The sequence below is a fragment of the Lonchura striata genome, chromosome 4, assembly GCF_050655825.1.
Source record: "Lonchura striata isolate lonStrDom1 chromosome 4, ASM5065582v1, whole genome shotgun sequence".
NCBI lineage: Eukaryota > Metazoa > Chordata > Aves > Passeriformes > Estrildidae > Lonchura > Lonchura striata.
In genome coordinates, this window is record NC_140706.1 from 60802035 (window position 1) to 60815850 (window position 13816).

Here is a 13816-nt window from a genome sequence, read left to right on the forward strand (position 1 = left end):
CACTTGGGGCACCTCCTTCATGCTTTCCTGCCTACCAGACAGCTTCTGGTCCAACAGTCCTCATCCTCCCAGTGCAGCAGCAGCCTGAATGCAGCTCTGGTGGCTGAGGCTGGCATTTATTATGTGGGTGCTCCTGTCCATGGACACAAACAGCCCTGTTACTCACATGGAAGCAGGACAACTCGTTTCTGCAGAAACATTTTAAACATCCTCAGCAACAGTGTCAGAAGGTCTTGGACTTCACACTAAGAGAGCCCTGACATGTTAAAAATGTAACTGGGGAAAAAAAAAAAAAAAAAAAAAAGTAACTCCTTCAAAAGCAACAGAAAAATTGCTGGGACTGTTCGTTTCTCATATTTGGAAAAGACTTTGACTCATACACCTCCAAACTGAACCCCTGGGCAGTGCTGACACCAACTCTCCCTTCACCCCTCCAGATCACTTCCCTTCTTTGACCCTATGGGTGTTTGTGAGCCAAGTCTTCTTGCCCCGAGGAAATCACCAGATGGATGGGCTGCTTCCTTGGGTTTTGTGTCAGATCTCAGTGAGGTCTAAACCATGTGTACATTTTAGGCATGACAATATTTGAACTATCCCTGATTGAATAGAGAAAAATCAGAAGCTTTTCTCATGTAATAGTACCTTACATCTGAAGGAGAAAAAACACCTGCAATTACAGGAGAAATATAACACTGAATGTGGTTCATTTTCAGTCCAGGCTTTCTAGGAAGAAGATGTTACTCCACCTTTCCTCTCACTTCAAAATTGCCTGCCTTGCCTTGATCTGGGAAAGCAGTGTGCTCAGATTACGGGCAAATACGATAAACCAACATCTCAGAACATGTGTAGTTCTTTATTTTGAGGTACCTGTAGGCATTTTTGGCTGGCATTTCATCATACCTCAGTCTTCTTTCTACCGAGGCAGAATCACTCTGATACTGTAAAACAACATTGCTTGCTACCTTACACCCTAGGCAGTGAGATGTAACTAAGATGCACACGTACAACCTGGTATTTTTCTGCCAAACACCTCTGCAAAGCCAGCTGTGTGACAGTGTCACATATATAAGTCATTGTATTGCCCTGCTGACACCCCCTGGTTAGAAGTACCCCACTTTTCTGAAGCTGAAAATCCTCCTGGAGTACAAAACTGCCGAAAGAATAAAAACTGCAATTACAAATTTTAACTTAATACACAGTATTTATGTGTTCATTTCAATATTACATTTCTGTGGCAAGTTTTTCCATCGTGTGTCGTTCAGTCATGTTGGGACAATTTGTTAAACAATGTAGAGGCATTTCATCATGGAACAACATCTGAGGTGATTTACAGTTCCATCTTTAAACAGCACACCTGTAAATTGCCATAAATAATTCTAAGCCTTATAAAGGAGACATTAGGGTGCTTCCAGACAGAGGGAATTAATGGGGAAGCAGTTGTGGATGATCCTGGGTAAAAACAGTTTGGGTTGTTCCAATACACAGGCCTGCCCAGTCCACAGACAGGTCTGAAGGGGAAGTTGTGGGAGGTCCAATCAAGTTGTGGAATGACAGAGTTTGAAAGGCATTTAGCAGCAGGTTGGTGTCCAGAGATCAGTGACAATCCAGGCTTAAGAACCTTTGTTTCTCTTGAGGCTGTAATGGAATTTTTACAGTAAGATGTTTACAAAAAAGCTTAATTTGAAAGAGCTCCTCATTTTTACCCCTCATCTGTATGTCTTCATTCAGCAGCAAGGATAAAATGAAGGAAGGCTGTGAAGCATTGGAATTGTGGAGACAGAGGGGAGACTTTGAATGAAGGTGAAGAAATAAAACAATGGGTCTAAGGAAAAGTAGGGAAGAAAGAGTAAATGGGGAAAGGATACAGTAGGGTCAAAAAGATCAGATTTACTGTAATTTGTGTGTCAACCCAGGGCCTTTTAGGTGGGGGGTGAGATTCTGACTTAGTTCTGCTATGATTATCAACCTACCTGGAAAAAGATTTATTTTTAATGATGCAATCCTGTATGTGGAAAATGGTGAAAAAAGAGGATCAAGCTCCTAACCAAGGACTGGCCACGGCAAACCAGACAAAACATGTACAGTACTTACCCCAGATGAGGGATCATCATGTAGGGAGGCAAAAAAACAGCTATGATGGCAGAACCACATCAAACTATGAAACAAACTTTTTCAGCTCATAGTGTGGTTAGGAACACTTGCCCTTCAATGGTGTTGAAGATGATTTCCAGGTAGAAATTCAAAAGGCCCCAGTACAGTGATCAGGAAAGGTATGGTGACCCATAATTTGGGGCTATCACATGCAGGCTTTTACTTCAGCTTGCAATACCTGTGAAGACATTGAAACCTTTGCTTCAGAAGTCAAGAGCTGACTTATCCTTCTGTTACAGCAGAGTTGTCACAGGAAGGAGCTTTAGCAGACACCTGGAATGGTCTTCAAAGGCTTGGAAATCAGAGGAAAAAGTAGAAGAGCCTCCTCTTGTCTTCCTTGAGCACAGCTCTGACCTACATCTGAGATTAGACTGAACCAAACTCACTCCATTTTAGAGGTGCAGTAGCCTCTTCCTGGCTCACGTAGTCAACACTACAACAGGCTCATGAGTCTAGGTTTGGTTCCACAGACTCTTTCAGCTGATGAAGACCACTATATATTTCCAGCACCTTTTTCCTTTGAAAAAATAGTTAACTTCAGTCTCACAGTCCTGAAGATATTTCACTCTTGTCTGATATTAAGAAATGTACAACAGGGACTGCAGAGATGAATCACAGCATCTGATGGTGAGATTAAACCCAGCAGCTTTCAAGGGAAAGCACATTGCCTCACTGATGGAAACGCCCCAGCTCCCTACAGTGGGATGTGGGATCCAGGAGAAACAGAGAGGGTGACTAAGGCAAGCATACTTCTTGCAAATATATTAGTTTAGTTTTTTTAATCTTTTACATTCCTCACCTTTACAGCTTGGTTTTTTTATTTACTCTGTATAGACTAAGAAGTTTTGTGGCATAGATAGTTTCATAAAGTTATTTTCTAGGCAGGTTCTACTATCCTGAATTTTCTAGTCAGGAAGAAGGAGATAAAAACCCTAGAATATGACTTATATGAGTGACCCCACCTAGGGATACTGATTAAACATCACCTGCTCCAAGGTGGCCTGGTATGTGTGTGTAGAAATGCAGTTTCAAGCAGGTTTCTTGTTTCTGCCAAAAGCAGTGCAGAGCCTAAATGTGTCAGTGATGTTGTCCTCCAAGAACAGAGGTTTGTAGAGGTAAAGTAAAAGCAAAGGCCTAATTAATCAAAGTACTCTAATATCACAGGGCTCCTCTGAGATTAAAGGGGTTGCTGTGAGAGAGAAGCAACCAGGAGGGGGAAAGCAGGTAATCCTGAACTTCCTTTATCCTAAATAAATTTTGGTTTATTATCTGTACTGCAAGCAGCTATCAGTGCCAAGGAATATTTTTCTCCTGGTACTTGTGTGGAAAGAGAGTGTCTAATTTCCTCAGCCAAGTGGCACTGAGGAGCTCGGAGGCAGACAGCCCTTACGAAAGCAAACTGCAAAGAACAGCAGTGACCACTGGGCTTCACGGAGGGCTCTTTGAAGATGTTTTTAAAGGCATTGCTATGGTTAAGTCCAGATTTAAGTCACTACAATTGTAAACTGTGAACTTGTGACCAGATGGGACAACGAGAGTCCCATCCTGAGAGTCCAGGAAGACCAGGAGCAATGTTGCCAGGATAGAACAGCTCAGTGCAGGAGGCAGCAGCCTTTCAAAGCTGATTTACCTCTGTGTATGGATAAGTATGTCCCAAAGGAGGGGCTGGATGTGCCAGTCACAAAAGCTGCCTCCCAGAGACAAGGGCTACCTCTCATCTGTCCATCTGGTCCGTAGGAGATCTCAATCCTAGCTGGGTTTAGAGCTGAGTCGGAGTCAGGAGCTACTGCCACTCCCAGACACTCCTCTTAGGATGCTCAAGTTCCCAGCCTCTGGCTCATCCATGGCTACAGAAAATCTACTGTGAACAGGTTTTCTGTCCCGTGTCTCTCATGCTGCAGGAGACCAAGTTGCAGACTATTTGAGACCAAGTTGCTGGGACTACTTGAGACTTGTCCCCCCCAGCTCCCAGGGACTCCAGGCCTGTGGAGTCAAAAGAGGGCTCACTCTTGGAGCCCTCTAACACATTAACATGTTTATCTTCAAAGACAGCACACACATTTCATCTACTTGTAAGCATCTGTGTGGCAAATTATGAAGGTATTACAAAGTTATGATGTCAAAAAAGACACAGGTTTGTTAAAAAAAAAAAAAAAAAAAAGAAAAAAGTCTTCATTATCTTCTTTGTAAGAGCTGTCTTCAGAAATACCTGCCTGAATCTCAGGACAAAATCCTTGATGCACACCACTTCTGAGGGCTGAATTCTCACCTCATAAGTAATAGCTGAACCTTGCAGAAATACTCAAGATTTTAACATATTTCTTCATTTTTTACATGTATATTATTGCTTCTTTTAGTTGCAATCTACTTTTTCCTAACAGGAAACTAACATGTGGCTTTAGTAATACCTATCATCAATCTTATTTATTCCATCTATTTCCAGGTAATTATATATAGGGTATTTCTTAGTCTATATTCGGATGGCCTATTTAGAGATGAATGGATTCCTTCCAGAATGGCAATGACCTTTCTATGACTCAAACATTAATTTTCTAAATGGCATCACAGGTGAAATACCTTATACATCATCATAATTAACAAGATACACCCTATTAATGATCAGAAAACATGGTTTTCAAAATTATAAACACAATTCTTTCTGAGGTAAAACCTTCCTCTCTGCTACAAAGTGTTAGTCAGTACCATTGGATACATCCACAGTGAAACCTATTAAAGCCCTACCCAAAAAGCAACCTTAATTGCCAGACTAGCATATCCTAGGTACCCACAAAATGTAGATTTTAGAGACATAACATTTCAGAGCTATTCAGATATCTGCTATAATATGTTTGACAAGTCTCTGGTTTGAAATGGACTGGCATTACAGGCTAAATTGATCTGCTTGCTTTCCTAACTAAAGTCAACTCTGCCTGTGATTTCTGAGAGCACAGGAAAAGTTGTAAACTGCAATCCATACTGTCTCATGAGTCCTCCTCCCTGATTGCAAATTAAGGGTCAGGGAATCAGGTGCTTTCTGGGAAAACTTGGAGGAAGGATAAAGGAGTGAAGGTGGAGAATAACTGTGTTCCATAAGAGGAGTTTCTTATAGGAATTAAAACACCTTTCATGGAAGGAGACAAAAAACATTATTCCAATGTGAGCTCTGATCTCCACAGATCTTACGAGCAAGACTGTGTCTGATGAGAGATCAGCAAAGGGAAGTGATGCTGTAGAGCACTGCTAATTCAGAGTGGTGACTTTTCTTCTGCAGCAGCACTGGGTGGATACTTCAGCCAAGTGCAGTGAGCACTGTGCTTTCAGCTGGGGTGTGTGAGGTGTTCACCAGGCTGCTGTGACCTGTGCAACTCTGACTGCTCCCAGCAGCTGAGAGCTTTATTCCAGGATCCTGTCCAAACAATGATGTTGGGAACAACGTCCTGCCTAACCTCTTGGCCCCATTAATTTGAAGGGGGAAGAGCCTTTGTTTTCCCACTGAAAAGGTCTGCAAGGGGCTGAACAACACCTGCATTCTGCCAGACTGAGAGTTACTCATTGGACAAATTGTTCCTGGGATGGGAGACAGGTATATTTAGTACAATAAACACAATTTGCTCCTAAAGCTTCCTGACTTTCAAAAACAGAACTCATACTTACATTGCTATAGGATGATAAATTTCTCCTTATTTTTATTAAAAGCTGCATGATGAAGTATCAAAAAGTATGGGAGAGTTAATGCTCTAGGGGATTAATTCATTACCATTTTTCACAAGCATATCAGAGTTATCATGTACAGATTGGCAAAAAACAGTGAAAATCACAGATGCTATTTAACATAACTACACAACAACTTTTGAGACACAAAACCAGAATGTTCAGTTCCTGCAGAAATGTACATGGGATTAAAGGCCATTAAGAATTTAGAAACTTGCCCTTGATAAATTGGTGTATTTTCTAGAATATTGTCACAATTTACGTTATTTTATATACTTATATTCTTACTGTGAAGGCCAAATTCAATTAGGTAATTTCTTTGGACAATATTTTGATAAAAGAAATTCCACATATCTAATATTAGCAGTCATGCTATACTTACAAAGATTAGAAGAGCTTGTAGATTAACAGGATTTTAAGATATTATTTGAAAAATTGTGCTGGTTTTAGAATGTTTTTTTTTATTTCAAATCAATACTATTAAAATATAAGGGGGAAACTTAAGGGGTAAACAATACAGATATTTATATTTAATTCGTAGTCCTGTTTATCTTTCTGGTTTCCATAAAATGTTTACCTCATTTTAAGACTGAGCAAAGAGATTTGTTGCCTATGTGTGTGCACGACTGCATGTGGGAATATTTCTATACAACTTTTCAGCCTTGCAAAAGCCTTCTAAATTAACATTGTTATAATAAGCATGGTGTTCAGACAATAAAGACCTAGAAACAAAATAATAAAATTATTTAGCTATTTGTATTTAAATTGCATGTATACAGCATTTTGGATCAAAAATAGTCTAATAAGAGCTGGTTAATGATATATTTTTACTATTCTTTAACAGGGAGAAACCCTATTGTCACATGTCAACCACATACTCAGATTACAATCCTGAAGAAAACTGTCAATTGAGTTATTACTATGGCAAAAGCTAATGCTTGCTCAAACACCATCATAAAACTTGATTATAGGTCTAATGGACCTCGCTACAAACTCTGAGACTGGAAACCTCCATTAAGAGAAAGGAATGGTTGGCTGTTGGGAGTGATAAAGCTTTCTTTGTTTAGTTTAAAAGAAGGGTTTTTTTAATATGTGAAATTATGAATCACCAACTTTTCTAAATAAAATTCAAAGGTTAAAAATTCTGTTTTTATGTGTATTTTGCAAAGTGATAATTTCCATCTTCTGTCCTCTAACTCTTCCTAATGCCAACACCGATAGCAGCAGGCTCTGAGGACTCTTGAGTCCTCTGAGGACTGTGAAGACTATAGATGTCAGTGGGTCATGTAGGGAACCCACTGTCAGGAGTTTCATCAGCTCAAAATGGGACACAATTTTTACACAGACTCCAGAATCAGTGCTTCAGATTATTGACCAGAAAGAACCTAAGCAGAATTTTAGTTTACCTGATGGTGTGAAGTGCAGAGTCACAGAATGGGTCAGGTTGGGAGGGACCACATCTGGTCCCACCTCCTGGCAGGGTTATCCCACAGCACATGGCACTGGATTGGATCCAGATGGATTTTAAACAAACCTGGTTGTGTTTTGAGTCCAACCTGTGATACAGACTGGATCAAAATTGCACCATAGTTTGCCACCCAGGCTGGATCTATTCTGTTTCAGCTGCAGCTGAGCCCCAGTCAATACACACATGCTAAAATCACTGGTAGCTCCATGAATAAGTTTTTCTGAAAGGGACCACAATCTGGGATTTACAGAAAACTCTCCAGACACATTTGGAGCCTGGACATACAAGGCTTGTATTCCCATTCATGTTTAATATCTTAACAGGAGGATCCTGACACTTTGGAAGACATTAGTAAATGGGGGCACAAAGTAAAAAGTTTCTATTCTACTACTCTTGTATTTTTTAAAAAATTATTTAAATTACAGATGGTTTTTTTGACAATAGAATTTTAATGACAAAACCTTTGCTGAAATTCCTACTTTGCTGCACCACTCTTCAAGGATTTTCCTGTACTCATTATACATCAGCTTCTCTGTCAATAAACAGGCATCCTCTAGAATAAAAAACAGCACATAGAAAAATACAAAAATGTCAGAAGTTTATGTATATACATTGATATCTACATGTTTTATATTTGGGATTGGCATCTAATTAATCAGATTTGTTTCTGTTTCAAAGGCTTATTTCTGTAAATTAAAAGTAATTAGACGATCAAAGGCAATTACATTCTAAAACTGGGAATATGTGTAAAAAAATGGAGGGAAGTGTGAATTCATTCATTTATGAGCAGGAAAAATATAATTATTTAGACATAGTAATACAGAGATGATGTGTAATTGCCTGTCAAAATCAGACAATGACATTTTGTAAAAATCAGCAGATTGGCATAAAGTCTGCAGATTAAGAGCAAACACTGTACCAGGAAGATCTTGAACTGGTGTCTCGGACAGAGGCTCACAGAGGCTTTGAGGCACTTGTTTCTTTACCAGGTTCTGTTATTAAAAAAAAAAAAAAAAAAAAAAGTGCATGAATGTTTTTGACTTACAACAATTTTAATGGTTATAAGGCCTAAATGGTTCAATTGAAAAATATGACCTACAGAAATAAGTCACAAGAAAAGGAAATCTGAAAGATACAGAGGTGAGTCACATAAGATATAATCCTAAGAACACAGCACTGACAGGGGTTTCTGGTCTCATTTCTTGCACTCCTGTGCAGCAGTTCTCCAACAGGACAGGTCTGGATGGGACCAGCTGAGGAACCAACAAGGGAGATACATTTGGTAGAAGATGATGGCCAAGACAGCACTGAAAGATGGGAGGTAGGAGAACACCATGCAGTGGAGGAATTGAGCAGTGCAGGAAGCAAGAGGAGGCTGTGACCGCTCAGTGGGGTCTTCCTCATGGAATGTAATCAGGGAACAGGTGGCTGGGAGGCCATAGCTTGACTCTGCAGTTCTTGACAGCCACAGAGTTCATTTGCTCCAGTGACGGTGTCTCATTCCTTCCTCACTCAATTTCCACACCAAACTCCCACCTCCTGGCTGCACTTTCTGCTCCGTTTCCAGGGACTCTACAGCACCACACCTCCCTCTGCCTCATTCCACCTACAACATCCTTGGGGCATTGTTCCTTATTTTGGGAACCACTGATCTGCTTCATCTTCTCAAATGAAGAAAGTGCACATATATATCTAGTCCATCCTTGACATCTATTCTCCAAGGCTTCTGATGAAGGCTGTTTCACAATATCCATAATCTCTGTTTCAGTGCTTCACAGCCTTATTGCTCCAATACTTCCCTAATACTTAAGATAAATATTTATTGCAAATTAAACTGATTTTTCTCTTGTTCTACCTTTTGCACATACAAAGAGCAATGGAACAGCCCTCTTTCAGAATAACTCCTTATTGCACATACAAAGAGCAATGGAACAGCCCTCTTTCAGAATAACTCCTTATAGCTTGAAAGACTATTTTCCTTTCTCTAATTTTCTCTTTTGGAGGCTAAGCAAACACAGTCTCTTCAATATTTGAAATGAATTCATGTTTTCTTAACTGTATCCTCCTCAGTTTGTCACTACCTCTTTGCATTGTGATGCCTAAAACTGAACTTTAGCTTTCAGTCACAGTTATACCAACAGTGTTTGTTTGGCATCATAATTTAACTCATGGCCAAAATAAATCATCCAGTTCTGGTGGGGGTTAAAAATAATGTTCGAGGCAGTGTCTTTGCTGGTGCAATGCCTGGAACAGATTAAAACTACTGGACCACTCATGACTCAATAAAATTTATGTTTTGTCAATTCATAAGCTTTTATTAAGTATAGTTGCTAACAAGGACTTTATCCATAGTTGTATGCAATTAAGAACAGAAGTAAATCTGTTAAGAATATCTGAGAATTAGCATTCCCATATGGAATCTCATTTTGTATGAGGGCAGTGTGTGTGTTAGTGGTTTACAATGTATTTAACAATATAGTTATTCCAGGTGACACATTCTGAAACCAGGCCTAAAGTAAATGAATCGGAATTCCTTTCCTAGCAGACCAAGTCTTATACGAAACAAATCTAATAAAACGTGCACAGCTCAGTTTGGTTTAGAAACTCAGCCAGTGGCAAGCAGCCCAGAGCCCCAGGCAGTCCAGAAGTGCTCACAGGGCTCAGAACTGCACTCTCCCACCCCAGCTTCACACCAGTGCAGTGTTACTGCTCTCTCCAGTGGATGCACTTTGGTGGAAAAGTGGCGCAAAGTGGGTGACTCAAGCCCAAAATGTGGCTGGGTATACCAACATCTGTGTTTCCAGACAAACACACAGAAAAGTGTGTCTCTGACAGCTACAGACACTGACACGTGCAAGAGAGAGTGGCGATGTGCACATGACAGATGGGGAGTTACAGCAGAAATTGCTTTTCTTGTGCACCTTTCAGCCTTTTGCCTTCACATTTGGGCACCAAGCTATTATTGGCTGATTAACAGCTCTGCCCTCCCAGCACATATTAAGCATATCAAGGATAACTGATGGAATACTGAGCCATAAATGTTTTCTTGGCATTTGTTTGGCCTATGCTATTTGGAAACAATAAAAGCATCTCATATTCATAATGATAATACATATATACCACCACAGATCACACCATCAAGCATTCTCCTTCCATCTTATTGTGCGAATTGTGGAGATAACATTAATATGTATTATTAGAATGTAAATATAATTAATCATAATAGGATGTCCCTGACAGATTACCACTGCTGTTGATAAAATAGAATTAAAATTGTCTGGTCGGATTTTCAGTGCAGCTAGAATTGGCATTTCTGTTCTTTCTGATTCTGTGTGTCTATCTACAGAATGCTACACTTCTAAAAATCTCATTATTTCATGATGTTTTTGGGAGAAAACAATGCAGGGCTGCAACTCCTTTACATTATATGATTAGTGAAAAGCCATACAAAAGAAAGAAGGCCACACCCACAAAGACTGAAGCTACAACTAACTCCAGAGAGGATAGGAATTTTAGGCACCATTCTCTCAAAAGATTATAAAGAAAATGAAACAGGCAACACCTGAGACTGCATGCCCATGTAATGGGAATCCATTCAAATCCAAAATTTGCATTATTCAAAGACTGTTGGACTTTATTAAAGAAGAATTCTACTGAAAGCTCCATGAGGTGATGAAGTCATAAGAGGATTATTGTTTCAGGTATATAGTTTCAGCTGAAACTAATTTGAAAAAAAAAAAAATTTTTTTTGAAAAGATGACAAAAGTAAAAGTGAGCGCAGCAAGCATGAGGTGACCCAGAAACCATTTTTCACTGTGTTTTCAAAATAAAAAAATGAGGTAGGGTCTACTGCAAGTGGGAGGTGGTGGGCTTGGATACAAAGCAAAAGCTTCATTGTGCACTGCCACCTCATCACTGGAACCCCCTGCTGCAGGATGCTGAGGATGCAGCAGTTTCCTGTGGGCTCAAGGAGTGCCATGGCAAACAAATAGAGGGAAAGCCCACAGGCTCTCCTACTCCTCCACTACAGCTCACCTGCTTAAGCAGAATCCTCCAACACATCATCTCAAACGAGATATGGTAACAGGTAACATGCTGTTATGTTCTCACATGGATTCAAGTGCCCGTACACAAACAAGGCCCTATTTGTAACTCCTGCTGATGAGACTGACTATAGTGTACATACTGAAGTAGTAATATAAAGCAACGTGGCATTTTCGTTACACTTTTTTTCCTTTAACAGAATTACTTCCATGTATTCAGATCCACCATCAGCCAATACTGCATTTTTTTGTCACAAAAGGGAGAGAAAGCAAGACTACTTTGAATGTATTACCATGTTGGTGATATGCAGCTGATGAGATAGAGCCCATTATGTTATTTTTAAATTAACCTGAATTTTTAAAGATCACGCAACTGCTTTGAGTTATGTAATCTGAAGAATGATGTAATGGTGTAGGAATAGAGATAGAGTAGAAACTAATATGACTGCCAACAACATGCTAATCCCATACTTGAAGACAATCTTCCTACAAGTTCTGTCTTGATAACTGAAAAGTGATGCAATGCCTTTTAGAAGCATGTTGGACATACCTGTTTAACCATGTTTCCTGACTTGGATCACTTGGAATGGAGGCAGTTGTACTTAGAGGTTTTATTAATATAAAGATTAATGAATTTGTACAATTTGGGCATGCAAACCATTTCTATCAGGCATATTCCATTTAGAATAAGCAGTAAACCATATATAAGGGTTGTGTCAAAGTTTACTGAATAGGGCCCTTGGTAGCTAATGTAACATTTCTCCAACAAATCAAAGGTATTGTTCTATGCTCACATGAATATACAGTAGCCATTACCTTAAATTTAAAACTCACTGTGAGCAGCAAACACACTGTGGGGATATGAAGGCCATATTGTATCAGTGGAGTCTGCAGAGATTTTCTTCATATGGCTTTGCCTGGTTGAAATATATGTTGCAGTTGAAAGCTAAAGGGATTACTTTTGAATAGTCATCATAAAGGTTGATTATATTCGTATATCATTTAGCTGGACCCTGCAGGCTATTATTCCATTAGCTGTGCTGGCCCTGCACTGTCAAAAAGTTGATCGTATAATGTAAAAAGGGTCCATGCTATGTTAAGGTATGTGGAGCAACTTGAAGCAGCAATCTTTTAAGAGCAGTACAGCTCTGTACTTGAAGGTAGATTGCATTTAAAAGAAATACCCACAAAATGGAATAAGTACAATAAACCTACCTCTGTTTCCCATTTTTCGTTCTTCGAATAGGCTGTGTATAATTTGAGTAAGTTAATTGCACCAGGTAAGATATTGGCTATGGAGTATTTTTTCATACTTACAGCCAAGGAACTACACCTAAAAAGAACTGTGTCTTTACATGAAACCCTCATGGAAACAACGTTTCTGGGGAAATAGGTTTGCTGATTATGCTTCCCTTGCACATGCAAACACACACACATTTTCTTCCAGTGCTTAATAAAATGGATCTTCAGACGGTTCCATTATGTGGATGCCTTAATATTATTTTATGCTAAAACAGGGACAGCACATTAGATTGAAAGCATCTTACTGTTCATGAGGCAGAGCAATCATGGACTATCCCTAGATAGCAAATGCTCCCATTGGGGAAACATTGCCAACAACACAGGCTAATGAATCACAGCAGTTATTAATCATGGGCATTTGGAACAGCCACACATAATAGAGATGGACTCTCAAGATGAGGAAGGTTAGAAGATGGGACCGAGAAAAAGACAGAAGATCATCCAATTGCATTTTAGAATAAGTTTATGGATGAGTATTTGCTTCAGTACAGTTGTGCCCGTGCTTGCCTCTGTCTTTCTAAGCAGGCAGAGAAAGAAACTATTTAAGTGGCTCGGTTCTCTCAGCTTTCAGATCCTTGAAGGACAACTTGGCAAAAATAAATAAATAATAAACACACAAATACAAGACCCTTAGGGCTTATGGCCTAGTGGAAGTGAGACAGTGCTTCTTTTATTAGACAAAGTTGTTTAATTTAGATTGTAAAAGCAAGAGTTGGTTCTCTTTCAGCACACCATATATATTATTCAAGGCAATGAATGAGTCTTTATGAGTACAAATGGGAGCTTTTAATGAACTACAGCAAGCACTTGAGCAGGTAGGTTTCCCTGAATAAAGGCTTCACAAATGGGCAAGTTTATGAATGAGAAGCAGAGTTTATTTTACAAGCTTTTGAAGAGCCTATGCAGACAATGGCACTATAAGGAAAGTGCAAGGTTTTTCTGGTTTGGGTGAGAAAACCTAACAGGAATATGAATTTTTCCCTAACAACTTCCATTGTTTATTTACTCATATTCTCTCTTGATCTTAAATTTCTCAGTTCTGTGCATTTTTATACATTAATCTGTGACATCTTTTACACAAACCATTTGTTGACTATCAATTTTAAATAACAGGTCTATCAGGCCAAATTGTTGACTGTAG

General features: G+C 39.4%; 1 protein-coding gene across 3 annotated transcripts in view; it reads right to left on the reverse strand.

Annotated features, from left to right (window-relative positions):
- Nucleotides 1-318: 318 nt before the first annotated feature.
- Nucleotides 319-13816, reverse strand: part of TTC29 (tetratricopeptide repeat domain 29) — a 274748-nt gene continuing 261250 nt past the window's right edge. Inside the window, exons 11-14 of one of the 3 annotated variants that reach the window (XR_014955209.1) lie at nt 8250-8322; nt 7792-7883; nt 1971-2329; nt 320-1635 (exon numbers count right to left, since the gene is read on the reverse strand). Coding sequence is in view for 1 of the 3 variants with exons in the window: in XM_031504612.3 (XP_031360472.3) it covers nt 8285-8322 (38 nt within the window). In the remaining 2 variants the exon portion in view is untranslated. Of the gene's footprint in view, nt 2330-5817; nt 7884-8249; nt 8323-13816 lie in introns of those variants that run through there. The other 2 variants (XR_014955208.1, XM_031504612.3) reach the window with 2 other exon arrangements.